At 41.3% G+C, this 27,063-nt stretch overlaps 3 protein-coding genes across 18 annotated transcripts in view; 1 reads left to right on the top strand and 2 right to left on the bottom strand.

Moving 5' to 3' along the window:
• Acad8 (acyl-CoA dehydrogenase family member 8) overlaps nucleotides 1-377 on the bottom strand; it is a 30,817-nt gene extending 30,440 nt beyond the window's left edge. For 8 of the 9 annotated variants that reach the window (XR_013438000.1, XR_013438002.1, XR_013438001.1 and 5 more), the window contains exon 1: nucleotides 8-377. Coding sequence is in view for 4 of the 9 variants with exons in the window: in XM_078047355.1 (XP_077903481.1) it covers nucleotides 8-377 (370 nt within the window). In the remaining 5 variants the exon portion in view is untranslated. The remainder of the gene's footprint in view (nucleotides 1-7) is intronic. The other variant, XM_078047356.1, reaches the window with a different exon arrangement.
• On the top strand, nucleotides 185-10,996 carry Thyn1 (thymocyte nuclear protein 1). 8 transcript variants are annotated; one of them, XM_013363863.4, is made up of 9 exons: nucleotides 261-391; nucleotides 662-723; nucleotides 3,025-3,206; nucleotides 4,193-4,261; nucleotides 4,632-4,724; nucleotides 5,290-5,385; nucleotides 8,381-8,557; nucleotides 9,551-9,632; nucleotides 10,515-10,996. In XM_013363863.4, exons 2-8 carry the CDS (start codon nucleotides 681-683, stop codon nucleotides 9,590-9,592), a joined length of 702 nt encoding a protein of 233 aa, XP_013219317.2. In that variant the 5' UTR covers nucleotides 261-391; nucleotides 662-680; the 3' UTR covers nucleotides 9,593-9,632; nucleotides 10,515-10,996. The 8 variants fall into 8 exon arrangements, with proteins under 8 accessions (XP_077903487.1, XP_077903486.1, XP_013219317.2 ...); XM_078047358.1 differs by lacking the exon at nucleotides 261-391 and having other exon boundaries at nucleotides 583-723; XM_078047361.1 differs by lacking the exons at nucleotides 4,632-4,724; nucleotides 5,290-5,385 and having other exon boundaries at nucleotides 185-318.
• Vps26b (VPS26 retromer complex component B) lies at nucleotides 6,868-26,845 on the bottom strand. The gene is made up of 6 exons (XM_005337508.4): nucleotides 26,165-26,845; nucleotides 18,433-18,589; nucleotides 14,451-14,615; nucleotides 11,535-11,710; nucleotides 9,582-9,724; nucleotides 6,868-9,207 (listed from the first exon to the last, which is right to left on the bottom strand). Exons 1-6 carry the CDS (start codon nucleotides 26,385-26,387, stop codon nucleotides 9,061-9,063), a joined length of 1,011 nt encoding a protein of 336 aa, XP_005337565.1. The 5' UTR covers nucleotides 26,388-26,845; the 3' UTR covers nucleotides 6,868-9,060.
• Between the last annotated feature and the right edge of the window lie 218 nt (nucleotides 26,846-27,063).

Genomic DNA, 27,063 nt, shown 5'->3' with positions numbered 1-27,063 from the left:
GCCTTACGATCGATGCAGGAGGTCAAGCTCCGGTGGCCGCTGATGGGGGACGGGAGACTACAACGCAACCGCCCGAGGCGCACCCCGAGGTTCCGGTATCCGCACCACATCGCCACTGCTCTTGCCTTAGCCAGAGCCAGTGAGCCCAAGAGCTCCACGACGTTCTTTTCAATAAGGATCTGCAGCAGGCGGCCTCTGCCCCCACTGCACCCTGGGAGTTGTAGTCCCTCAGAAGCCTTCGCAGCCGTGATGTCAAACAGAAAGACAGGCAACTGAACTACAACTCCCAGAAATGCTTGGGGCCTCGGCGCAACGTTGGTGTGTCCGCCACAAAGCCCCTGGGACGCCCTGAGGGTCTGGGGCACCTGGCCGTCCATTTTGCGGAGCTTGGGTTGGTGTTGTGAAAGAATAGTTAAGGGGATAAAGCAGGGCTCAAGGGAATGCTTGGGAAGAGTTTAACGGCAGGCTATTCGAGATGGAAATGGCACAGTTAACGGAAGGAAGGATATGAAACCCTTAAACACAATTATCTGCTCTTAGCAAAGTTGGAGACTCTTTGGACTTCCTCGCGACGTCTCCATCTTGCTCTGCGCGGGTTTTGAAGGGCAGTGGAGTTCCTTTTTGAATCTCCCTTTGGATTTCAGAACCCTCTTCATTTCAGCCCCCTGCAGAGAGAGACCATGCCGAGACCCCGGAAGAGACCAACTGGGGCTGCTGGCCCAGGTGAGCTGCACTGAGCCTGCAAAGAGGCGACCCCCAAAAGAGTGTTTCTCTAGGGCCAGCTTAATACCGTTCATATTCTTTCCTGCTTGTGGAGAGAAGCCTTTGAGACTTGTCTGTTATCCCATCATCCTTTATCACCTTTCATTTTCTTTATTTTTCCCACCAAGGTTCTACCCAACGCCCTTTCAGCTTGCTTGTTCATCCAGTGAACTAAGGATATTTGCGTTATGGGTGGCATGCGCTGGGGTAAAGAATATAATTCTTTTGCGACAACATGGATGGAACTGGATATCATTAAGTAAAGGAAAAGTACGATATGTGGAATCTCAAAAGGCTTTTCTCGTAGAAGTTGACAGTAGAAAAGTGCTTACCAGAAACGGGAAAGTTGGGGAGAGGTTGATCAGTGGGTTCTAAAATTTAAAGTAGGATTAAGAACATCTAGTGTGCTATTACACAGTAGGGTGACTATAGATAACGATAATATACTGTACACTTCAAAAAGTGGGAATAAAGGATTTTGAACGTTTTGACCAAAAAGAAATGATAAATGTTTGAGGAGACATATGTTTAACCCAATTTAAATATTACATGTATATGTGTATCAAAACATCACATGGAACACCATTGATGTGTACATGTTTTATGCCTCAGTTAAAATTTTTAATTTTAAAATTTAAAGATTTTTAAGGGGGCAGGGATGTGGCTCAAGCGGTAGCGCGCTCGCCTGGCATGCGTGCGTCTGGGTTCGATCCTCAGCACCACATACCAACAAAGATGTTGTGTCTGCCGAAAACTAAAATGAATAAATAAATATTTTTTTAAAAAATAAAGATTTTTAAGGGTAAACGCAAACAGGTGTAAGTGAAAGGGCCTGGAAGACTGAATTATTGGAGGTATGAGAAGAGCCAGGAATACTAGGGAAAGCCTTGGGAAGGAAGTGGAATTTGAGTCCAGACTTAAAGAACAGGAAGGCTTTCTACAGGCAAAGTTTTAGTACCCAGAAAATGTGATGTCACTTCTGTATTCACAAAGATGAATGGCATGCTAAGTGGATGAAAGGCAGAAATAAAGCAGTGGAAGGTGACTCTTAGGAATGGCAAGAGTTCCAGATTGACTAAAATACATAGTTATTTAATAACACATGGTGTTTGCAGTGTGCTTGTTAACTCTTAAGGACTGCTGAGAAGTTGGGCAAGGAAGGTATGCTGAGTCCAGAGATTTAGACATCCATAAATGATATTTAATTTAATCTTTTAACCTCACATGTTGAAACTTTTACTAAACTTGGAGACAGTACAGTACAGTCAGTCATTAAACATAGATTCAGACAGACCAGAGTGGTAGGCCCTGACCTCGTATCTTGGTTCTGTCATAACTGAATTGTGATCTGGAGCACATTTTCCAGTTGAAGAATAGAATATCTCACACATTATGTAGATTAACTGAGTTAGGGTTAGAGTAACATGTATAGCTTGGGGCCTTGGATAGAGATTTGGGGGTGGGTGGGTACCGGGATTGAACTAAGGGATACTCAGCCACTGAGCCACATTCCCAGCCTCTATTTTGTATTTTATCTAGAGGTAAGGTGTCACTGAGTTGCTTAGTGCTTCACTTTTTGGTGAGACTGGCTTTGAACCTGCAGTCCTCTTGTCTCAGCCTCCAAAGCCTCTAGGATTACAGGTGTGCGCCACCAAGTCTAGCTAGGGGCCTCGGATATAGTATGAACTTAACAACTATTAGTTTTGAGGACTCACTGTATCCCAGGCACATTTTCTCTAATTCTCTTAGAACAAAACCCAGTCTTTACGGATGTCTTTAAGGACCCAGATGAATCATTTTTTTTCCAGTTTTTCTTTGCATCTTGAAGAGCAAAAAGGCAAGCATAAAGTACAGTGAGCAAGAGGGAAGGATGAATGAAATGATGACAATAATAGATATTTATTGAGCATTTATTATAATGCCAGGAATTTTCTAAGCTTTTTGGCTGTTTCCTCACTGGAAAGAGTAGCCAGAGTAAAGGCACAGAAGAGACAGAGAGGGAAGGAGACATTTATTGACTGCTACTAGGACCCATTAGTCTTAATCCTCTAAGGTGTTTTTTTCTCACTGAATCATAATCCAGAATATATCCTGAAAGACAGGTATTCTTCTCCAGTTTTTATAGATAACTGAAGTTTTTTTCTGTATAACACTAGAGGCTACAGCTAGTTTTTGCAGGATCCAGGATTTGGGTAAACTGCACAATAGCACATTACCACTCAGCAAGCATTGATAGTTCTTTGCTTTTTGTTTCTCCTATAGAAAAGAAGGGGCAATCAGAAAAACGTACCAAATTTGAGAACTCAGGTGAGGCATCAGCAAAAGTGGAGAACTCCAGCCCTCAGAACACTTCAGTCTTTAAAAACTGTGGGAAGAAGCTAAGCAACTACTGGCTGATGAAATCAGAGCCAGAGAGCCGACTAGACAAAGGTATAGATGTGAAGGTGAGCTTGTGTACCTTTGTCCTATCTCATTATGCTGTTTTAAAAATGAAAGGTTATTATGGGATACCATTGGGTTCCATCACCAGCATCTCATCTTCAAAGAGTAAGAAAGGCAAAAAATGAATAAAATCAACAGAATTTATTACCATCAAGTACAGATTGAGTATCCCTTATCTGAAATGCTTCAAATCAAAGGTGTTTCTGATTTTGGAGTTTTTGGATTGTGGAATATTTGTTTAGACTTTACAGATTGAACATCCTTAATCCAAAACATAATCTAAAATCCAAAATGCTCCAAAGTCCAAAACATTCATATTTTTTAATTAGGCATGTTTAGCCTATATCTGTTTAATTGTTCGATGAATCCTCTATGTAGTCAAGGGCTAGCAGACTTTCTGCAAAGGGACAGACAATAAATACTGTAGACTACTGTGTCTTATATTCTTTCATTTCTGCCCTCGTAGCAAGTAAGTGCAAATAGCACATAAACAAACAGATTTGGTTCCTATAATACTTTATTTATAAAAGGAGGTATGGGACTAGATTTGGCCTAAAGGTTGTAATTTGCCAACCTCAATCTTAGCTTGCTTTATTCTTACCACTTGCCATGCTCCTAGGTGTCTCCCTGCCAGCAGTTGGTATATATTCAAGGAATGAATATAAACCCATTTTGATAGCCTGGAGAAAATGCAAATAGAAATATTATAGAAGAAATATATAATACTTTAATAAGTAAAATGTAGAGAACCAACAGATTACTTTAGCATCTGGATTATGCATTCAACTGGTCCTTTTAATTAGAAGAGATAACAGTATAACACAAGGCTTACCTACATTCACTCATCATCAGTGGCTCTGTGATGAACTTACATATTTCCATTATAGCCTGTAGCACCTCTAAATGTTGGGAAGGGACTGTCCACTTCCAAATATGCCTATTAACTGGCCAAGGATTGTTTAGTGAATGCTTATTTTCTCTTACCTAGTTTAGCATTGAGGATCTCAAAGCACAGCCCATGCAGACAGCATGCTGGGATGGTGTTCGTAACTACCAGGTAAGAGGACAAATAAAAGGCAGGAATTCTGAGACCTAGGGCAGGATAAATGCCTGCCTGGTTCTTGTGACTTGTTCAGCTGCAGAACCTTTTGGCCAAAGTTGTTTTTCCCAGAATACTTAAATCCTTACCTGAAAGTGTTTTCAGAAATACGTGAATTACTCTGACTTTATGAAATCTACAAATGGCCTGGTTCTAACCAGTGTCCTGGTATAAATCTGGGAGTCTCAGCAAAGGGGACAGACTTATGAATTGAGGGGAAATTAAAAACAGAAAAGCCCTACTAATGAAAGTAGACTTAATTTCTGTTTAAAGCTAGTACTTCCCACTGGTGGGAAGGATAATCCTTATTTCTTCTCTCCTGGGACAGGCACGAAACTTCCTTAGAGCCATGAAGCTGGAGGAAGAAGCCTTCTTCTACCATAGCAACTGCAAAGAACCAGGCATTGTAGGACTTATGAAGGTTAGATGGACAGGTTTTAGTCTAAATTTCTCTCCCTACTAAGTGTCTTATTCATGTATATTTAAAGTGATATACCATAAATTGGTAATATTAAAGACCAGAGTCAGAAGAACAGAGAGAAAACTGCTGTGGCCCCTTTCTATATGATAAGGACTAGAAAAAGGTAGGCCTTCATTTAAGGCCCATTAGCATGCATTTTTCTCCATCTCTAATCCTTGGTTTCTCACTCAGAAACAAGCCTGATAGCTCTTTCAGGATAAAAAAGCTATCAGGATAAAATCATTGACTCTGCATTTGGTGCGGTGGGTGGAAGTACCAATGATAAACATTACCATTGAGTTTTAGAATATGCTTCTAAAATTTTATATTTAAAAAATAATTGATTTCCTAACTGTACTTCCTTAGGCTATGTATTATTTCTAGATATTTGAATCCTGATTGATGAGAGCAAGGCAGATGGAGTAAGAATATGTAGGGTAAGAAGTCAAAGTTAGATATGTATTAAAGATTGGCCATGGAGCTGACCAGGCAGGCAAATAATTGGAGACTTTGGGTTTGGTTTCAGATTGTGAAGGAGGCTTACCCAGACCACACACAGTTTGAGAAAAACAGTCCCCATTATGACCCATCCAGCAAAGAGGACAACCCCAAATGGTCCATGGTAAAGACAATTCTTCCTGTTTCATGAGAGGGGAATGATGGACAAAGGAAGGAGGAAGGTGTGTGGTGCTATTAGGTCAAGCTCTTATTCACATGAGATTACACTGACTTTTGGAGGTTAGAGCAGAACATTAGCAGCGCTGCCAATGGGAGCCTCCCGCAAGCAGTAAAAACAGTGGGTGGGCATAATGGCATGCGTGTGACTATATGCTCAGCTGATGGAGAAACTGAGGCAGGAGGATTGCTTGAGTCTAGGATTTCAAGCCCAACCTGGGCAATATAGTGAAACCCATGTCTTAAAAAAATAAAAAAATGCAGTGGGTAGAGTTTGGATAACCATATCTTCCTGTTCAATAAACTGTTGTCACCTAGGTAGATGTACAGTTTATTCGAATGATGAAGCGTTTCATCTCCCTGGCTGAGCTTAAAACCTATCACCAATCTCACAAGGCTACTGGTGGCCCCTTAAAAAATATGGCTCTTTTCACTCGCCAGAGGCTCTCAGTCCAGCCCCTCACCCAAGGTAAGAGTGGGCCCATTCCCTTACCCACATAGCAGAAATGACCTCACAAATTCACATTTACTAACTGATTAAACTTGGGCAAAGTATTAAACCTCTAAGTCACTGCCCTCACCTGTGGCACCAAGGGAGGGACTATGTCCTGAGTTACCCATAACTATGTATCTAGTATCCAACAGTGCTTGGCATTGGTAAGACACTCCATAGTTTTTGAATGCATATTTTGGCAACATGTAAATTACTTATCAGTGATGGGTATTAACTTCCTTGTTCAAGAAAGAAGGGACATGAAACCTAATTCTTCCTTTTTGTTCTTTTTGGTAGAAGAGTTTGATTTTATTTTGAGTCTGGAGGAAAAGGAACCAAGTTAACTGAAACAGTATTGCTGGAATGGACAAACCATTACTCTAAAGATGGCGAGGTTTTATTAGACAAAGGATGGTGTGTAAAGGCTTGTGTGTGCATTTACCTGAGATCGTGTACACAGATTTTTTTTTTTCCCTACTTCTTTCAATAAAACATTTAATGTCAAATTTGGAACGCTTTTCTTCTAAAACTTAAGTGGGTATAGTGGAATACACCACTGCAGAAGATCTCTTAATTCCATGCTATCTCCCTTTGTCATTTGGAAGACCCAAGGCACATCTACCATCTGCCTTTATTGTTGTTCATAGTTATATAGCAGATAGCAGGATTTAGGGCTGAGTCCCTTGGTCAGTTACACCCTCCAAAACATGTGGAGTTTCACAATACCAACCTTCTTCGCCTGCCTCTTTTAAGTGCTCTGGGTCCTACAGCAGTTCTTAACCAAGAACTTATTCTAAAGTAGGTGGTTAGTAAAGTGCTCAGCATTGCTCACTAGGGGTTCTATTCTGAGAAGAAGCTATATTGGAATTAGGGTGGACATCTACCTTTCCTGAAGATAGGAGTTGGGCAGTGTAAGACAGAAAAGACCACAGAACCTGGTGGACCTTGGGCACAATGCCTCCAAAGCCACAGGGGCTTCCTTTAATTAGACCATTAAAACAAGTGTTCTTTTAAAATACAGCCATTGAAAAGACAACACATTAAGAAACATGTAAACACTGCAGCTTCTTAATTACAAGTTTCACTGCTTGGTTTAGTACCTATACACTCCCAGGTCTGGGGACCTTAAAGGAGGGGAACAGGAGACCCCTCACTTTCACAAATGGCAGAGAATAGAGAATGGGGGAAAAGACAGAGAAAATAAGACCTGGCTTGTGCACAGCTCCTGAGAGAAAGCAAATTCTATCTTCTAATTTTCCCAGAAGGAAGGTTGAAGATGTTAGGAAAAGTTGGGAAATGAATTTGTGTCATCAGTTGGGAAGCAGAGGAATTGACAAATGCTTTTTAATTAGAATACCAGCTATTAAAGGGAGGCACACCAGAGCCCAATCTCATATTCTGAAAAAGGCAAGAGCACAGAATCTGCCTCTCTGCTTAAGCCTCAGCCTTGACAATCCAAGGGCAGCTGGATGGGAATGCTGTTCCCATGGGGATTGTATGTCGCACCTGAACTCAGGGTCTGGCATGGGGGAAACAAATTTGCCTTCTTTGATTCTGCTGCCACCTGTCAACCACATGTCATCCCAAATGTCTTCCCCTCATCTCAACTCTGATCCATGGGCCCTGCCCAGTCAAGACCTAAGATTGCACATATTTCTGAAAAAAACAAGGATTCCCCTTTTTCTGCACTAACTGAAACATGAGATAGGAACGAAATTCTCTACTGTCCAAATAACCAAGAACTCAGGCCACCAAATATTGGCCAATGGGGTCTGATTGGTCTTTTTGTAAAGGGAAGGGAAGCCAACAGAAGAGTAATTCCTGGTCATCCCCAGTGAGGCAGAAAAGACAATGACTATTTTAACTACTATAGGCCGAAGCACAGAGCAATAGGAAAATCTGCCCCTTTCTTTAGCATAACTACATCCACCAGAGTTTTTAATATTTGTGTTTTTAAACAAAAAAAAAACAGTGATCCTAAACTTAGGTCAGTGAACTGGTGATGACAAAGATGTAACTTGGCAAGCAAATTACTGAAGTTTGTGGCATCAGAGTCTGCTATTGGGGCCCTCATCTCCCTTATCTTGTAGGTGATGAGTGAAGGATCTTGGGGTGAAAGTAAGAACAAAATTTCAAAGTGTTTGAAATCAAGCCCCAATTCTTAGAAGTTGGATAGAGACAAGGAGTGATGAGGGTCCACTGTTAGAGAGCAAAAAGGATCCTGGCCCCTTTCCAGGATATCTTCTTAAAGAAAATGGACTCTCTTGCTTAGGGCTTGTTAGGGCACATAGAAGAATGTGTCTAGAACAACCCAGACCTCAGGGTTGCCAAGCACAGTCACATGGTGGAAGCAGACAGTTGCCATTGCCTTGACCCTTCCTCAGTAGGCCTGGCTTAGCCTCTTGGCCATCCATGCATGACATTAACCTCTGAGCTTTTTTGCGCACAGGTATTTCTCACTGGTGAGGGACAGATGACCCCAGGCACTTCCACAGGTTTCTGTCTCAGAACATTCCTACTAGCCAGAGAAGATGCAGAAAGGAGGTGTCTGGTGCCAGCAGTGAAAGGCCAGAGAGAAGGTGGCATGTGGAAACCTCAGAGCACCACATCCAAGACGCCCAAAGAGGTAGCTTCCTGATCTACCCCCAACCCTGCCCTTCAGTTGGGACAGGCCCAAATCCTCCTCCCACTACCTCAGGGACAGTCAAGGGGAGTATAAGAAAAATGACTACCCAGGGCCTTGCTGGCAGATTTAAATTCCAGGGACATGTTCAGATCCTGTATCAGGAAGCCCAGAGAACTAGAAGCCAAGGACACGCTTTCGGCTCTATGATAAGAGGCAGCCCATGAGGAAGGCCTCAGCAGACAACTTATTCCCCAGGGAGAGATTAGCTTCCAGGATGCTCCTCTCCCTATCCTACATCAGCCACAGAATCCCAAGGAGACTGCTTTCTAACCCAAGCCCCTTAGGTCCTTCAGAGAAAAGAATTTAAGTCAAAAACATGAATTGTTTTCAGGTTGCAAGTAACGGTCAGCTGAGCCTCATACCATCTCCCCCTTCCCCAGCCGCTGGTGTTTGGTAGACGGGGGTGCTGGGGCGGAAGCCCAGCAGCTTCTTGGCCCAGAGGCCTACTGCCTACTGTTGTTGTCAGACAGCTGGCTGGAGGTCCGCACCTCACCCAGGGAGGTTGTACCCTCGAAGCGCTGTGAAGCGATGGCTGCCTGGTGGGACATGCTCTTCCGTACGATGTCACCCTTCCGCCACAACACCACTTCCTGCAGAATTGGGAGAGGGAGCAACTTGATACCTAAGAGGAAGGCTCAGAGATGGGTTTCCCAGAGGCACCCACATTTGTTTTGGGGAATCTTGGGCAGGTACCTCCCATCCCTGGTATAGGTCAGAACAGTGTGGCAGTTGCAGGAGTCAGGCCTAAGAAAACATACTCTGGGTATCAAGTAGGAACCGTCATTCCTGCTGTGTTATTCTGGGTAACTTAATATTTCTAGCTCTTGGAAAAATAACAAGTAGCATACAGACTTAGCAGCTCTTTTACCATTTTGCTTAGTGTAAAATACAGATTCCTCCATGGAAATGATATCCTTTCTGTTTTGTCCCCAGGGTATCCAGGGCCCTGGTGGAAGCACCTCACCTGCTGCTTGAAGTAGCGCCGTTCCTCCTCGTCTATCAGCACCAGGTTGAGGTAATAGCGCACAGAGAACTTCTTGTTAATGTCCCGCATAGTGGGTGTAAGCTCATACCCTGCCAGGAAAAGCCGGATCGGGATGGACTCTCCTGTAAAGGAGCAAAGTGAGGAATGAGGGCAAGGTACAAAGTGAACTACACTGCCTTACATCAAATCCCTCTCTGACCACAGTAGGTGAGATGCCAGCTGAGCATGGCATGAACCCTAAACAAATGCTTCTGCCTTTTGAGACTGCATTCTGCAGCCCAGAAGTTTGCTGAAGCAAAAATGTGACTCCAGTTTCATTTCAATATTGCTGTGTCTTCTTAATATTCTCTCACCATTCTGATGCAGAAAACAGGGAGGAACAGTTGAATATGAAAGCCACAGGGATGTTATTGTTAAGCGTATTTTGATTACAAGCAAAGTGCCTAGTTATGGGTTTTCAAGAGGCAGTTGTCAAACCCCAGCTGCTATGTCATTCAGCAATTATAAATGCCATCTCCCTCCATCTTGGTTACTATATGCCCTCAGAATACATCTCCACTCTAATGTGAATTGACAGCAGGTGGGAGTGGTCTGGAAAACAGGAAATTCTCATTCTAGACCTTGTTTTCCATTAACCAGTTGTATGACTTCTGAGTAAACCTGTGGCTTTCTCTGGACCTTGATTTTCTCACATGAAAACTGAGAAAATCCAACTACACAATATTTTAAATCCCTTCTAGCTCTGATATTGTACCTTTCCTAGATAAAGAGAAACAAAATTAGGTCAGAAATTCTACTGAAAAATTACAAACCCATAATATGAGTGATCTTTGAGTTATCTGCTATTTTGTCTTATTTCCCAATGCTCCAATTCATTTGTCAAGGAGAAATAATAGTTGGCTTTACTTGCAGAGCTGGTCCAAAAATGGAATATCAGGAAGAGAAAAACTGGGCCCCAACTCTTCAAGGGGCTGGAGCAATGACACCTGAATCTGCTGAGAAGTGTCCCCAGGGTTGTGGGCTGCTTAATCTGTGGCACACCTCCTTCCACATGAAATGGACTGTGGGAATACTCTGGATGAACTCTTGGAAGGAATGAAATAAAATCTTGGAAAGACCAAGCAAGCACTTCAAAATGAGAAGACACATTGATTGCTACAGAGTCAATGAAGAATACAAGTGATTGCTACTCCCAAATAATTACAGATTCCCAAATAAAGAAGAAATTCAATTCCACTAATCCTAGATGTAATTATCTCCATGGAGGTTGGGGGAGGACCATTTCTAGCTGGTTCCCAGTGCTGTCTGTAGCACCTGGTAGTATGGGTTAGTGTGGCCTATAGTTCTCTTTCATACTTGGTGAATGGATTCAGAGAATAAATTGTTTTGTCAGAGATAGAGGCTGATGATTTAGCATTTTCCTGCTATGTGCAAGACCCTATATTTGCATCACAAAAATAAATTTTAATTTAATTAAAATAAATAATTGTACCAGAATTTGAATTAAGTAACAAAAAATGACTACTAAGCCTGAAACTCAGTCTAAGCTACAAAGAATGACAGCATGTCAATAGGAAAAAGTTCAAACTATCTTTAAGTGTTCAAATTATCTTAAATAAGTACTTTTCAAATATTTTTCTAACAGGCTGTAACTCTTGAGATTAAATCTGAGATACAAGCCTAATAATATAAAGGAAGTCAACATGGAGCTGTTCTCCATATTGGCAAAGATGGGGTAGAAACCAGAAATTCCACAGATTCAGCCTTACTTTTCCTCCTCATCAGCATCCATTAAGTACAACTAGAGATTAAGAAGTCATAGGTTAAAAGGACATCTCACCTCAACAGTGTAATCCCATCAAGCCCTTCCAAAATTCTGTACAGGATTGAAGAGAAAAGGCAGCAGCTGAGGCCCTGGGCCAGGAGACTCACCTCGTACTGGTGCCCCATCCATGATCTCATACTTGGCTATTGTGTCGTTTTCGTGGTACACATTGGGGCCTGTGCCAGTTGTTTCCCGTTTGATGATGTCTATCTCCATGTGCTTTATTTTGATTCTCACCAGCAGGAAGTATATCTTTCCTACAATGACATCTTTCAAATGGTATCTGGGGAAGAGAAAGACAAGCAAAGTAAGATGTTGGCATAGTGGATGGCCTCTTTTTGTTTGTGTAGAGAGCACACTGCCGTGGCCATGCATGTTGGTTGGAGGTCCAGTTTCAGGGCACACTCCCTTGTCTTCCCATCCTCACTCCTGTGGTAGAATGGTTTTCTAGTATGTTCTTTTCATGAATCTTTTCTTTCTTTTTTTTTAAGAACATTGTATTTATACTTTCTAAATCTTAAGTGTCTTCTACAGCCAATTCAAAGGATAATATATGCTACTTTACCTGTTCATATTTGTTCATCAATTTTATCTCCCCAGCACACACCGTTTATATTTCTGTATGTGTTTTTTATGTGTGTTTTTCTAATATTTAAGAGGCCATCCCTTACAAACACAGGAACCAGGTCTGTCTGTCTTTCTGTCTTTTGGTAAGTGGACCTCAGTGGCTTACAGCAAACATTTCAGTTTGCTCTGAACTGGACAAACCAGGCACATATAGTAGAATGAGAGAAGTAGAACTCCCTCCCTCTGCATCAGTGCCTATTCTGGGCTCTGCTCAATGACTTGTGCTCTGTGAACTAAAAGGAATTCAGCCATATTATGTAACACTTTCTCACTCTTCAAACTTTTCTTTAGGTCAGCCCATAGCACTGGCAGTCTGGACAGAGCCCTGTATGGCAGAAAGATAGCAAACTCCAAACCTGAAGTTTAGACTCATGGGACATGGATGCTGTTAGGGACTTCAGAATTTAACTTGCTTATAATCCAAGTGAAAAAAAGCAAGTTGGAACAGAGAGATCATTTGACTAGGATGTGCACAGAGGGCAGAGACATGAGGTGAACCCAGGTACCTGGATCTCAGGCTTGAGTGTTCCCCACTATTTCACAGCACTCTTCTGCTTAGTCTGTTGGGAAGACTACAGATAGAGTAGAAAAGCTCAGCACACTTGCAAAAACAGCAGGAAATCACCTGCAACATTTCACAGGGACGCTTCGAAACCATGAATGCTAAAGTTTTCTAAACTTTGGCAAATGGAACATTCCTTTTTCTAAATGAAATCTCACACAGAAGCATAATTGTGAGAGGGTCATTAAAAATAGTTGAAGGAAGGAGGAAGATCTAAGGGTCCTGATCCCTGTTTTTTTCCTTCACCTCACACTGTGTGTGTCTGAAGCCCATTGACCTAGTCCATACTCCTTATTTTTCAGATGAGTTATGAAAAATGGCTAACCTTAGTCAAACTTTTTTTTTTTTTTCCTGTGCTAGGGACTGAGGTTAGGGCTTTGCACATATTAGGCAGGCACTCTAACACTGAGCTACACCCTCAGTCCTTATTTTGAGACAGGGTCCTGCTAAATTGTTCAGCCTGGCCTTGAACTTGTGATCCTCCTGCCTCAGTCTCCTAAGTAGCTAGGATCTCAGTTATGCGCCATTGTGCCCAACTTACCCAAATTTCTTAATGGCAGAATAGAGTCTGATTCTTAGTCTTGGGTTTATTCTACTACAAATAAATTATATATATTCTCATATAATACAATCTGTTGCAAGAAGAGCAGTGGTCTATATTCATCCCCTGACTGCATGTAACTGCACCTTTATACACTAAATTTCATCTTTTATACACTGCCAATTAATGGCTATTTTCAGCTCTTACAGGTGGCAATGTTGCTAGCCACTGCCTTCATGAGGTATTTGGGGCACAGTATAGGACCACACAGAGCCCTGAGGCAGTGATGATAAAAGAGAAGACTATTCCCATGTTGGGCCCAGATCAGCCTCCCTCTCAGCACCCCATTCCCTGTTCCACAGGTGGGCCAAGCCAAGCCAGGTTGGTTCCAGGCCATACTAGTCATTTCAATGGGGACTCACTTGGCTCCAGGCTAGGGACAGAGGAAAAAAAAATCTATGTTTCTTTCATGCCTGTTCCAGGAATCAACTATGTTCCTGGTTTAAAAAATTCCATTACCCTTCAAAGGCAAATCATCTGACTCAGGTCCCTTTACCCCTAGCCTCTGGTTCACAGTGGGCATGGGGGAACCACAGTGAGAAATGTAATTAGAGACTTTGACATTTTTTTTTTAACTCTAACCAGAATATCCTTTTCACTTTCAGGTATTTGATTTTTAAACATTTTCTGGAATATACTATTTTTTTAAAAAAAAGATGGCCCTGAAACTGTCAGATTGCCAGAAAGTTTTGTGGTTTATAAGCAATTAAATATTTTGATATTTTTATAGTAAACAGTTTTAATACATACACAGCTTCACAACTTGCCAGCAAAAATAAAGCTATCTTAAGACCTTTATAAAAATATATCAGGTGTTCGTTCCACAATTCATTTTAGCAAACCATTGTCAGTGTTTGGTTTCCTCACTTAGATTTCTAAAGAGAGTGAGGAAACAAATGATAATGGAATTGTATTCTCTGATTATTATCAACCACAGAAAGAAATAGCTTTACATTGAATCTAAAACAATTTTAAAGTTAGCTTGAATTTGAAAGCATCTTAGGATGTTTAACTTAAATATACCATTTTAATTAAATATAGTTTAAAGTAAAAGTTTATATTTCCTATTCCATCTATCTGTAACCAGCCTAACATATTCACTGTGGTATTCCTCCCCAAAGCAGGTCACATGAAGCAGTGACACTGAGCTCTTTGTCAGTTTGCATTCAGATCAAGTTCTATCTTAACCTCCCTAAATAATTACTCCATAACCTTGGTGCCCAGGACACTTACTTGGATTTATTGTACTCAAACTCAATGTGTAGGCAGTCCTCAATCCCAACTTCCATCTTGATAGAAGAGTTCAGCTCTGGGTATGTGCTGAGTGTGTGAACTACAATGTCCATCTCTTTAACAACATCATTGAGGCGGCGGCTGATAGTGGCTCGAAGGAAATAACTGTAAGAAATAGAGCTTGTCATGAATAAACACTCCCAGTCTCCAGATGCTACCTAGATATAGGCAGCAAACTGACCCACTTAAGAGAACTCCTTACAGTAGTTCTTAATCTTTTGGGGCTTTCTGTCCTTTTAAGAATTTATGGGCCCTTCTCCCAGGGAATTCTGCACATATGCACCTATACACAAAATTTTGCAACTATAATTCTAGGAAGATCAAAGATCTTCCCAAATCCCTTTTAGGAGCCTGGGCTTTGGTTAAGAATTCTGCTCTAAGTAAAAGTGATATCTCGCCTCTGTACTCCAATAGTATGATATTCTTAGGTCTTTCATGACCCTTACCTCTATTTGCCATATATTCACATGCAGGTTTTATTTCTTCAACTAACTCCCATATTTTTGAATACAAGGATCTTTTCCATAACACACTTATATCCACATGCCTGTTCACTTAACTATATTCAATCAATAAACATTTTTCAAGTTCCTCATGGTTGAAAGAGGGGAATCGGAAATAAAGAAATTAAGTAAGCTATCCATTCAGCAAACTTATTGAGCTAAGTACTGTACTGGGCATAAAATGAATAAGATGTAGCTTCATGGGAAGCTTAAAACTCACTAGGAGAGATTGGCAAATAAACTTGAAAATTAGAACACATGGAAAGGGCTAATTCACATACTGTAATCCAGTGCTGTGGGGAAGGAAAAAACGGCTTTCCAAGATGAGCAAACCTTCTTGTAAAGCACCAGAGTCTGACTATGAATAGCAAAGAAGTCTCTGGCTCAACCTTGAAGAGGAGTTTGCTGTGCTTGGGAACAGGTTAGAAAGAAGACAGAAACCTTGCCCTTCAAGGTTTAACAAGGCCAACCTCTGCAGCAAGCCATATTAACTGCCTTCCCCAGCATCCCTATTTCCTTGATGTGATGTGCTAATATCCTACAAAGGAGAATACAGCCCTTTAGTTATATTTTCTTGTAAACAACACAATCTTCAAGGCATGCTTAAGCATTGCTAGTGAAAGTTATAAAGATCGCTCATCAAATCAATTTCACATTTGGACTCTGTCCTCTGTATGGTATTAAATGCTTCCTGGCAATCCTTTTTAGTCATCTCAATAACTGTCACATTGCCCAAGACATTTGTTCTTAACCCTTTTAAACATTTTTTTAAATTTTATTTTGAAGCAGGGTCTCTCTAAGTTGCCTAGACTAGCCTTATTCTTGCAATTCCCTTGCCTTATCCTCCCCTGAGTAGCTAGAGTTTCAGATATGAGCCAATATGCCTGGAAATTTCTAACCCTTTTCTGGTTGCTCAGGTCCGGAGCTTTTTCCTCTACTAAGATGACAAAGAGCCAGGCCCAGTAGTGCGTGCCTGTAATCCCAGTGACTTGGGAGGCTAAGGCAGGAGGATCCCAAGTTCAAAGCTAGCCTCAGCAACTTAGTAAGGCCCTAAGCAACTTAGTGAAACCCTGTCTCAAAATAAAAAAATATATAGGGCTGGGATGTGGCTTATTGGTTAAGTGCCCTTGGGTTCAATCCCTGGTACAAAACAAAAGAATCATTCCCATGCTTAAAACCAAAGGAAAAAAGTTCAGAACAATCTTTTTATGCTTTTCCTCTGCCTGTGTAATAAGATACACACTTAAAATACACACTTCAGAATGGAATTTACAAGTGGAATTTTACATTTTCTATACTGTCCTCAACACATTTTCCCATCTTTACCTCTTCTCTTTCTCAATATGAATCTTAAAGTCTTCATCTACACATACATCTTTCATTTCTTTTATTGTGGAAAAATACACATAACAAAATTTATAATTTTAACTCTTTTTTAAATGCACAGTTCAGTGAAATTAAGTACATTCACATTGTTGTGCACCATCACCATCAGTCATCAACAGAACTTTTCCTTCATCACCAACTGAATCTGTCCCCCATTAATAAACAGTAATGTCCCCATTTCACCCTCCTCTCAGCTCTTAGCAACCACCATTCTTCTTTTGTTCTCTATTAATTTGACTATTTTAGTCAAATTATATTACATATAAATAGAATTATCCCATATTTGATCAGTCAAAAAGGTGACTGGTTTGTTTCACTTAGCATAATGTCCTTAATATTTATCCTTAAAGTTTTACTGTATAATAGAATTTGCTTTTTAAAAGATTATATGATAGTCCACTGTATGAATATACCACATTGCATTTACACATTCACTTATGGACATTTAGGTTGTGTCCTAGTTATTTTAGTTATTGCGAATAATGCTGTTGTGAACATGGATGCATTAATATCTGTTTCAGATCCTGTCTTCAATTCTTTTGGATATATAACTAGAATTGGAATTTCTGTATCATAGGTAATTATATATTTAATGTTTTTGTGCATGTGGCTCTGGATATTGCACCCAGGCCCTAGCACACTTTAAGCACATGCTCAACATTGAGCCCTATGTTTAATTTTTTAAGAAATCACCATTATTTCCAACACCTTTCTTTCTAACATAAAACTACTCAAGACAAATCTACTACAAGGAAAAAAATTAATAAGTTCCATAGCCAACTTAAGTGCCATCTAGATGATGCTCACTATTATTGCCTTTTCAAAGTAATATGAGGAAACACTGTCTTTAGTGGTGATATGTCAGTGCGCAGTGATTATACCTCCCTCTCTGAAAAGATTTAAAAAGAAGAATATACAGACACTGCTGATGGAACAGGGTGAATGACAAGGGGAGGCACAGGTCTAGTATACTCTGTACTGTCCCAAACCTAGGCCTTCACGTGATAAAACAAGCTCATTGATGAGATGGTATCGCATTAAGACCTGGGATCATGTGTTCAGTAACAGAGGAGTCTGCTTTATCCCAATGACATCACATAATCTCAGGGTTGCACCTAAACCTTAGCTGTTGTGTAATTTTTCACCCCAGAGGCCCTGGCATCACTCCCTATCCTCAGCATTTCTAAGAATGAAGCAGTAAAAACAATCCCCTGTACTTACAATGTGTTAATTATTGATATTTTTACTGTTATCATTATTTCATGATATTAAACCCAGGACCATCACTGGGCTATACCCTCAGTTCTATTCATTAATTTTTAAAGACCTTGTTATACTGTGTTACATTTTATTTTCTAATCATTCCCCCCAAAGATGGAGAGGACAGATCTAGAATTAGAATTCAAATCTATTACCCATTTTTCAAGTGATAAAGGTAAGGCACAGAGCTCGAGATCACATGATGTTGTGTGCCAGAGCTAGATGGGGGTCAGTATGTCCTAATACCCAGCCTGGGGTGTGGCTGGGGCCAGTTTAGCTGATTACTGAATTTTTAGGAATTTTGTTAAACACAGCTAATATTTAAAGTTAAATGACATAAAATTATAATTAAGTGAATTATAGTAAAAATAAGGGTAATATATACTAAAAACTCAACGTTTCCTAATTATTTTCCTAGACTTCAAAATGTTCTTTGCTCTTGAAGAAATGTACACCTTGTGACTCTATATGATGGTGACGTTATGTAAAAATCGCTACTGTACATCTCTCCTCACCTCTGTGTTCAGGGATACCAGGTTGGCAACTGGAAATTGGCCATGGTGGCAATACTTGACTACAGAAACTGACAAATACTACAAACTGAAGAGCTTTTCTCTGGAGCACTCATTGTTGAATATTTACCAGTACATCATAGCTTGCACTTTCTTTCTTGATACCCACATAAATAGATTTTAAGAAACAGGGATATTTTCAGGTCCTCACCCAAATGGGCAGGTTCTGGGCATGGTGGAGAAGTAGCAGTGACAACTTACCGTAGCTTCACATTCTGTCCTGTGTAGGACTCATACGGTTTTTCCACGTGAGTAAATTCAAAGTCGAAGGCCTGCGATTGGGTGATCTCTCCGGGCCGAGCCAAGTCCTTCACCAGGGACACAAATTCATGGTGGTTCCCACGGTCATAGTAGAGTTCTGAAGAGAGAGCAATGCCTTCCCTATCAGACCAGGGCTACATAGGCCCTAGTGAGGGCACTTCAGGGTGGAGGTGCCACTCTTCTGAAGGGGCTTGCCCCCAAACAGACCCCTTCTCTCCTTGTTTTTAGGCTTTCTCTTTTTCCCTGAATCCATCCCTTCACTGTTGATTATCCTTTTACATTCCTAATTTTTGAAAGTACATTCATAGTTATATAACTATATTATCCTGATAATAATCTTTTTTAAATATTTATTTTTTAGTTGTAGTTGGACACAATACTTTTATTTTCTTTATTTATTATTATGTGGTACTAAGGATCGAACCCAGGGCCTCACAGGTACTAGGCAAGCGCTCAACTGCTGAGCCACAACCCCAGCCCCCTGACAATAATCTTGCAAGAAGATGGATCAGGCCTTATCACCCATTTAACAGAGAAGAAAACTGAGAAGTTGCATGGTAACATGTCTGGATTACAGCTAGAGAGTGAGATTAGAGCAGGCCTCCTCTGGAACTACATCTGTATTTATGATTGGCTATAGTGAGGATAATAACACAACCTACTTTATAAGGTTTTGTGAGGAGGTGAGGGTAATGTAGGTGAAGGATTTAGAATAGTATCTAGTTAATAATAAGTAGATCCACTAGCTGCTGCTCTCACTCAGAAAGGCAAGCATGTGGTCCACCTAACATGAAAGTTTTAATGTTACTCCCTCAAACTATAAATCAGTGGTGTTCCAACTTCAGTGTATATCAGAATCCTCTAGAAGGCTGATTAAAACTCAGACTGCTGGGCATCAGGACTAATGTTTTTGATTCAGGTACCTGGGGTGGGGTCTGAAGATGTGACTTTTTAACCAGTTCTCAAGAGGTGCTGATACAACATTTGAGAAGCAAAGCTCTAAATTCATCCTCCTCACAAAACATTTCTGATATATATTCATGATAAGCTCATGCTATCGTTTGTCCCACGTTATTTTATGTCTGTCTATGTCTGCTATTTAAATAATAAGTTTTGCTGTACAGTCTTTTTTTTCCACTTTGGACTGAAAGCCCTTTAAAGACGAGTCCCTTATCTCCAGATGGCCCTGCAGTGGTGAACAGTTAACTCTGACTGTAACACCCCTCTGGTATTTCACTCCACTTCCATATGAATTTACAATGTATTATGTGGCTATAGTTGATGGCAGATTTTCCTATGTAGTTACACTTTGACCAGTCTTTTATTACAAATTATTCCCTTCTTTTTCAAACACTAAATGGTTTCAGCAGTTGACAACATTCTGGGTAGTGAGTGATCATCCATAAATCCACTAGAGGGAGACAACAGCTGGAAACTGTTCAGGAAAAGTGAGCAATCCAGTAACTGTCCTCCCCCCCACACCCCCAATAAACCTTTGAAACTGTCCTCTCACCCCCTACCCACAATAAACCTTTGAAAGGGTAGAAACAGACACTCAGCCAGCCCCAGCAACAAGGACTCCTTTACTCACCACTGCTACCTAAGCCCTGGTTGATGGTACTGCCTTCTATGTGAGACGTGAACTCTTAACTTGGGAACATGGTGCCTCAGTTCCTATGTGCTAGATTCCAGCCCTATTTCCAGGGGACAGAAGCAGGCAGAGCAAGGCTCCAATGTCCATGAACTTTAAGTAGTAAATAATAAAGTCAAGAGGAAGATAGGAAAAGAAGAATGGAAAAATACACAAATGTGACCACACAGTCCAAAGGCAATATAAGAACTAATGCAGGCTGCCAGTATTTGAGGATCTTAGCAACAGTGCAGAAGCTCTCTGCCTGCAGGGGACTTGGGCAGAAGAAGTCCTTTCCTGCATAGCATCACTTTGTCCCTAGTTCTTTTCTTCCTATCACACATTAACATCAGCTTTTCCATCATATGCCACAGAAGAGTGGCAAGTATGTGATCTGAGCAGTGCTGGACTGGCCTTTTAAATTAATCAGTCATAAGCTATTTGCCGATTGGTTTTGTCTTGCATGAATTAAAACAGAAAGTCCAAAGTTGTTCTAAAAAGAGATTTGAGCCTAAAAAGACAGTGAACTGTCCTAAAGAAGCAATGATAAGCTATCCCTAATTCTTCCCAACCATGAAGCCATCAGAGACATACATTTCAGGCTAGAAGTAGATACTGGCTTTTTTTTTCCCCCCCAAGGTAACTTCTTTTTCTTTAGTTTTCTTCTCAGTTGAATAGGAGGAAATAACTTTCACACTTAGGATATTTTCATGGTAAAATTTGCCAGCAATGAACAAGAAATGAAGTTGCCACTTTGGAAGGAAATTGAGCCAGATTTACATCACAAGTTGATCTGTTGACAGATACCCTGGAACTCACTACTGGGCTAGGATCACATACAGTCCAGGCTTCATGTTGGTCTTAGAAGAAATATAAATCAGCAAAAGCCTCCTTTACATCTGATTTTAATAGCCTGGTTGCAGGCTGGTAATCTGGTAAAGATTTGTGTTTGCCATAGCCTGCTCATATCTCCCAGCCCTGCTAAACCTGCAAGAGCAATCATACCTCTGGGCTTCCTTCCCATACCCAGTTCTGCTCGAGACAGCTCTACTCCAAGCCCAGCTGGTAATTTACTAACTAGGCCAAAATCAATCCATTTAATCTCAATCTGCCTTTCACTTAGTATTTTGAGGGTTAATGAATTAAAATAAAAGTCTCTGGAGATTTTTAAAGTATAGGTTTGATTGGTACTGAGTTTATTAAAAACTTTTTTAAAAACTAGTTAATATCTATTTGGTTTTGGGATATAGGGATGTTCATATTTGCCCTCCTCTATAGGTCTGACTTTCTAATTATGTTTGGTTTATTTAACCCCATTAGTCTCCAAGATGGGTCAGGTCTGCCTTACATCCTTCACCAGTGTTCCCCAAAGGATTCAAGCTGAGAAATGTTTTTGTTTGCTTCTAACAATTCAGTTCCTCCCTCATTGCTGTTTACTTAATCTTTCTAAAAATGTGGGCCATTAGTTGGGTGGAATGACTAGATCTTAGACCTCAGGTTTTGATCTGGAAGGTTGCTTCACTACACAGTCCAAGTGACTGGAAAAAAAGTATGCTAGGTACTGGGAGGGTACCAATGTAATTCAAAAACTTACTGAAGATAACAAAAACATACACAATGTAAGTGAATAAATAAGATCCTACATTCATAATAAGGGCCATATTAAACTATTAGATCTGAGTAGACAGTGCAGGATCAAATGGACCGTGGTTCTAACAACTCCTATTTTCTCACATACAGGAAGAGATCAGCGTCAACTTGACATAAGAGTGTCATTGAAGAAAGATGCAAAAGCAGATAAATTGATATTAGTTTTAGTGATTTTATTTCTTATCACAGTTCTCTCAGTGAGGACGCTGCTCTGTTGGGTACATACCAGCTATGAATCATTGGAGTCCTCAGTGGTCTTGATTAAGAGCTGTGCCTAGTTCCTTAATGCCTCCACCACAAGCATAGTGGGATGTCCAAATGCTTAATGGTAACCAGCAAAGCAAACCTGCTTACTCCCTTTCTTTCATGAAATAACTTTGGTTTCTCTTGGAGCAGATAAGAAAAAAAATCCAGGGAACAATTTCTGTAAATTCTTAGATCCGACCAATGTATCCAGTTAACAAATATTTATCCAGCATCTTCTATGAGTTAGCCACTGGGTCTAAAGTTTAGCCACTAGAATAATGATGACTGAAGATCTCTGGCTCTCAAGCGAGGAAGACAGAAAAGGTTTTTTGTTTTGTTTTGTTTTATTAAGGCATATCCTGATTGAAAAGAGGTACCAGTGGAGGAAGTTAGCCTGGGGAAGTCAAGGAAGGCTTTCCAGATGGGTATGATGTTTGTTGACTTGAAAGAATGAGAAAATATGTGGGTAAAAAGTCATACTTTGCAGAAAGATGATAATATACAAAGTGAAGATCTCAAGATTGTAGAAGGAATAGGATATGTTGAGGAAGATACAAGTGGTGAGGGTTAGTGAGAGATGAATTTGAAAGATGCTGGTGCCAGCTCATAGTTTTATCCTTGAACCAAGAGGGAGTCAAATATGAAGAACTTTAAGGAGGGGACTGACAGTGTTACAATTGCCTTTTACAGTTCATCCTTACTGAATATAAACTCGAGGAGAGGAAAACACAGGCAGGAATATCAGGTAGGAAGCTGCTTAATAAAGGGAGTAGCAGAAGAATGAAAATAAAGTTCAGATTTAAAATAAACTACAGAGCCATTGAAGAGGACCAAAATTTAGAAGAAAACTGGATGCATAAAGATCTCCAAATGACTTGTACATTTCTGTGGTCAAATGGACCCAGGTGACATTGGACAAGGCCTTGGGTTCAATCTTCAGCACCACACACACACACACACACACACACACAAAAAAAAAAAAAAAAAAAAAAAAACACCAGGAGAAGCATCACCATGGGGTAGGAAGGGGGAGCAGAGATGTTTCTGTTTGAATATATCTGTGAAGTACCTGAGGATATCAGACATGTTTTGCAGGCAGCTAGAAAGACAAGTAAAACTGAGAAGAGAGTTCCTGTCAGGACAAAGAAACCATTTGGGAGTCATCAAAATATAAATTGACACTTAAGTCATAGGTGCAGAGGAGATTACCAGAGAGTGAGAAGCAATAGGGGATAAAAGTTCTACTTCCTCTAAAACCCTATTTAAAATCAGTTGAAGGGGTTCAGTACTCAGTAACTTTCTTATACCTCTGTATCACTCATATTGCCACTCCTCCAAACTAGCAGAAGATCCACCCACTTGATACACAAAGAAGGCAATGAAGGAGAAAACCACAGGACCACAATTTCAGTGAAGTTACCCACGAGCCTCGCTCTAGTGCCTTGAGGTCAGTGCATAATGATTGTCTTAGGTGGATGACACAATACTTCATGGCCTGCTTCTTCAGGGGAGCCAGGAGAATAAAATAAAAACATAATAGTTTAAGAAAAGTCACTTTATGTCTCCAAATTGTCTGGTATGACTTTACTACCAATTTTAGGAACAGAAACTCCCGTTTACATCAAATATAACTAGAAGGTTTTTATCTAATGCCTTGTTCTTGATCAAGAAATATATCGAAAAACCAAATAATAAGAAAATCACCCATCACCCCCTATTATTCTACAACTTTCTTTCATGAAATAACTTTGGTTTCTCTTAGAGCAGATAAGGAAAAAACTACATTCTTTTAGCACATAGCTGGGATTGGCTCTCTATGCTATACCAGACATGACTTACCCACAATGCAGAAGCAAGAATTTTAAAGCAAAGGCTGAAATATGCACTCCCTCTAAGCAGACATGATAAGCTTATTGGGAAAGGATATAGGAAATATAGGGGGAAAGCAGTATATAAATGATTATAATTGAATTTGTAAAATGGAAACATTGCTACCTCAGCTGCTATTATTTTTATAAAGGGACTAGCTATAAGGGGTGTGAGTCATGATTCCCTAAGATGCTCAACATAATCACTGAGTGATTTTATTATCCTTGCCTTACAGTTCAGAAAGTTGAAGCTCAGGGAGAAGTCTATACTCCCCAGAATCTCATAGCCATCTTATCCCAGAGTACCCAGGAGCCCAGAAAGAGTTATAAGTGAAAGCAATAACAAAAAATTTGGTAAGGATGATTAAGGAGTTGGACAAGAAGCCAGAGACACCAAACAAGTTCCTCTGCCACCTTTTCATTTAGACCAGAGGGAGAGACTTTGATACTGTTCCTTCTAGATTGGTGCATTTTATATTATCTGGGGCAAGGGATATTCTTGGTTATCTTCCACATATTAGGAAGCTCATACCACCTTGGAGTGGCAGTACAGACACAGCTTAAACATGCCAGTCTACACTAGTATTACAGAGGCAAAGAAGTGATAACTTTAAAACTCCTATTTTAAAATACCTATTATCAATAGGAAGAATTTCTTGACTATTTTATATGTTTGTCATAAAATGCTTTGTATTTATCCAATCTATACTGGGTTCTTTACAAGGGGTGATTTTTACCTTCTAGTAGACATATGATAACATCTCAAGACATTTTTTTTGGTTATAAGTGGAATTGGATGCCATTGGTGTCTGGTTGGTAGAGACTGAAGATGCTGCTAAACATTCTGCTACAACAAAATGTTATCAGCCCCAAATGTCAACAGCACTGCTACTAAGAAACCTTGTCATTAACCAGTAGCAGAAAAGCAAAAGGCGTGAAACCTAATCTTCAGCCCCTTTTCTGGTATAGTAACAAACCTCTCATAGTCTGCCTTTAAAATAACAGCAAAAAAGTTTCCTATAGGATCAGCCAGTCCTCAACCTAATTTATTTTCTTAAGTACCAGAGGCAAAATGCTTGGGGTTAGATGGTGGACTTCAGAGCCAGTCTGCCAGGACTCCTTTTTCTTGGGTTTCTCCTACCTCTCTCTCAGTGTTTCCTACCTCTATAAAAGAGAGGAGAGAAAATGCTTTGCTGAACTCTGAGGATATGAGAGAGTTTAATAATATTTCCCAAGGAAGTCTCTAAAAACAGTGTCATATGAGCAGCATGGTGTATAGGGCATGGTTCTCTGCCACAGGTGTTTATGGCCCACAGAGTATTTACTTCGAATCTATTCCTGATCTCTTGACAAAAAACATTTATTTTAGAAGTGCCTGAGCATTTTAATCACACACAAGTCTCTAAATAATCTTAGAATTAGAATCCAGTTTTGATGGGCAGCTTTCAAATTTTTTTATTACTGCCTCTTACTGTCTAGTTCTAATAGTAATAGTTAATAGTCATGTCAAAGATTGTTACAGAGCATTGAAAAATAAATTTTGATCATTTAATTGCTGCTTCAGAAACATCATTTCTTCGGCTTTAAGGAGAAAATTAGATGACTGAAGAACAACATTCGAATAGAAGTCTGAGAAATAGTCTATACTAGGCAGCTGGATTGAGGTAGAAAATTATACGTCTTCTTTTTCAAAACAGGCACAAGATAGGTTGTTTAGAACTGAGATAATACAGAACGGGTGAGTCTTTTGTCCCACACCATATCTATAGAGAAAAAGGGGACTAGTTGGGGTGCAGCTTAACTTTGGGTCTGACAGCTATAGCTGTCCAGGCAAAGGGAAAGCCAGAATTGAAAAATTGTTTCCTCCCTAACACACCCACCTGCCGGTTATGCCCAGAGCACCTCATTCTGAAATCCTGGGGGCAGGTAGCAAAGCTGGGAGCATGGTGAAGAGAATACAACGATGCCCAAGGCCAGGTGCCCATCTGACCACATGGCAGGGCGCTATCTCCCGCCTTTGGTTGTCACCACCTCCCTGGCATTGCGCTGTCACTTTTGGCAGAGAAGACAGTAACGCAGGGGGAGTCACCCACGGGCGGGACTTGTGGCTGAGCCCCAGGCCTCAGACTGCAGATGACAAGCGACTGTGACAGGCCTTACTGGAGCTGGGCCCTGAAACACTCTGGTCCCCGCCAGCCCCCAACTCCGAGCCAAGCCCCGTCTGAACCGCTCCAACAGAGGGTGGACGGGGGCGAGGGGGGAAGGGTGGTCCACTCACCAATCTGCCCGATGAACTCGATCTTGATACCCTGGTGCTCCAGGCGCTTGTTGGGGTTCTTGAGCGCAAGGCTCACCTTTCCGGAGACTGTCTCTCCGTCGTAAAAGAGGAAATATTTCTCTTTCTTCCCGTCCTCCGTCTTGTGCTCCGCTCGCTTCCTACTCTCCGCATCGTTCAGCAAGATTTCCACCTCCACGCTCTGCCCAAAGCCGAAGAAGCTCATCTCACCGCCAGACAGGGCAGGTCTAGGTAAGGACCGCTCCCTTCCTCCAGGGAGCGGGCTGCCCTAAGGGACAGAAGGCCAGAGGGCCAGCTGCGGCAGCGCCTTCGGCGACTGGCACCGCAGCTTGGCTCCGCCGCTGCGCTGGGCGACCACCGACTGCGTGTTCCACGGAGGAGGTGGAAGGCAGGGTGAGGCTGGAGGCTGCGGGCTGCAGCGTCCGGAGCAGCAATGCACGGAGGAGCAATGCAAGCCGGAGCCGCTGGCTGCAGCTAGCAGGCGAGGGTCGGCGGTGCAATGCAGGGGAGGGCAGCCTAGCAGAGCCGTGTATTAGAGTTCCACCGCCCGGTGCCAGCAACACCGCAACCTGCCCAGCCTCCCGCGGTGCAACGCACCGAGGTGCTTCGGCGGCTCGGGGCGGGGGTGGGGGGAGGCGAGCTTCGGCCCGGATGGGAAAGAGATGCCATGCGCATGCGCACACCTTATTCTCCCTCTCCGGCCGCTAAACCACCAGGAGATCTGCTCATGTGCGCATGTGCAGTGCTCCCTTAGTTGACATGGCATCCCCGACTCTTTCCAGCAGAATTCCGGCCCAATCATTCCGTAAAATCCGTGTGTTCTCAGAAGACTTTTGGTTGTTTTTTCCTTTTCATTTTAACTCGATAGACATTGGGCTACC

The sequence above is a fragment of the Ictidomys tridecemlineatus genome, chromosome 4 (genome assembly GCF_052094955.1).
Source record: "Ictidomys tridecemlineatus isolate mIctTri1 chromosome 4, mIctTri1.hap1, whole genome shotgun sequence".
NCBI classification, from domain to species: Eukaryota; Metazoa; Chordata; class Mammalia; order Rodentia; family Sciuridae; genus Ictidomys; species Ictidomys tridecemlineatus.
Note: the sequence above shows the minus strand (reverse complement) of the source record. Positions and strands in the feature narration are given on the sequence as shown.

Bases quoted from the DNA above. Each gene is read 5' to 3' on its own strand.
- Thyn1 (XM_013363863.4), top strand. From the start codon at position 681: ATGCCGAGACCCCGGAAGAGACCAACTGGGGCTGCTGGCCCAG. The intron at 724-3,024 runs GTGAGCTGCACT...TTTCTCCTATAG, and splicing joins AACTGGGGCTGCTGGCCCAG to AAAAGAAGGGGCAATCAGAA. The intron at 4,725-5,289 runs GTTAGATGGACA...GTTTGGTTTCAG, and splicing joins GCATTGTAGGACTTATGAAG to ATTGTGAAGGAGGCTTACCC.
- Vps26b (XM_005337508.4), bottom strand. From the start codon at position 26,387: ATGAGCTTCTTCGGCTTTGGGCAGAGCGTGGAGGTGGAAATCTTGCTG. The intron at 18,590-26,164 runs GTGAGTGGACCA...CTCTCTCTTCAG, and splicing joins CGAGTTCATCGGGCAGATTG to AACTCTACTATGACCGTGGG. The intron at 9,208-9,581 runs GTGAGGTGCTTC...CCAATTCTGCAG, and splicing joins GGCGCTACTTCAAGCAGCAG to GAAGTGGTGTTGTGGCGGAA.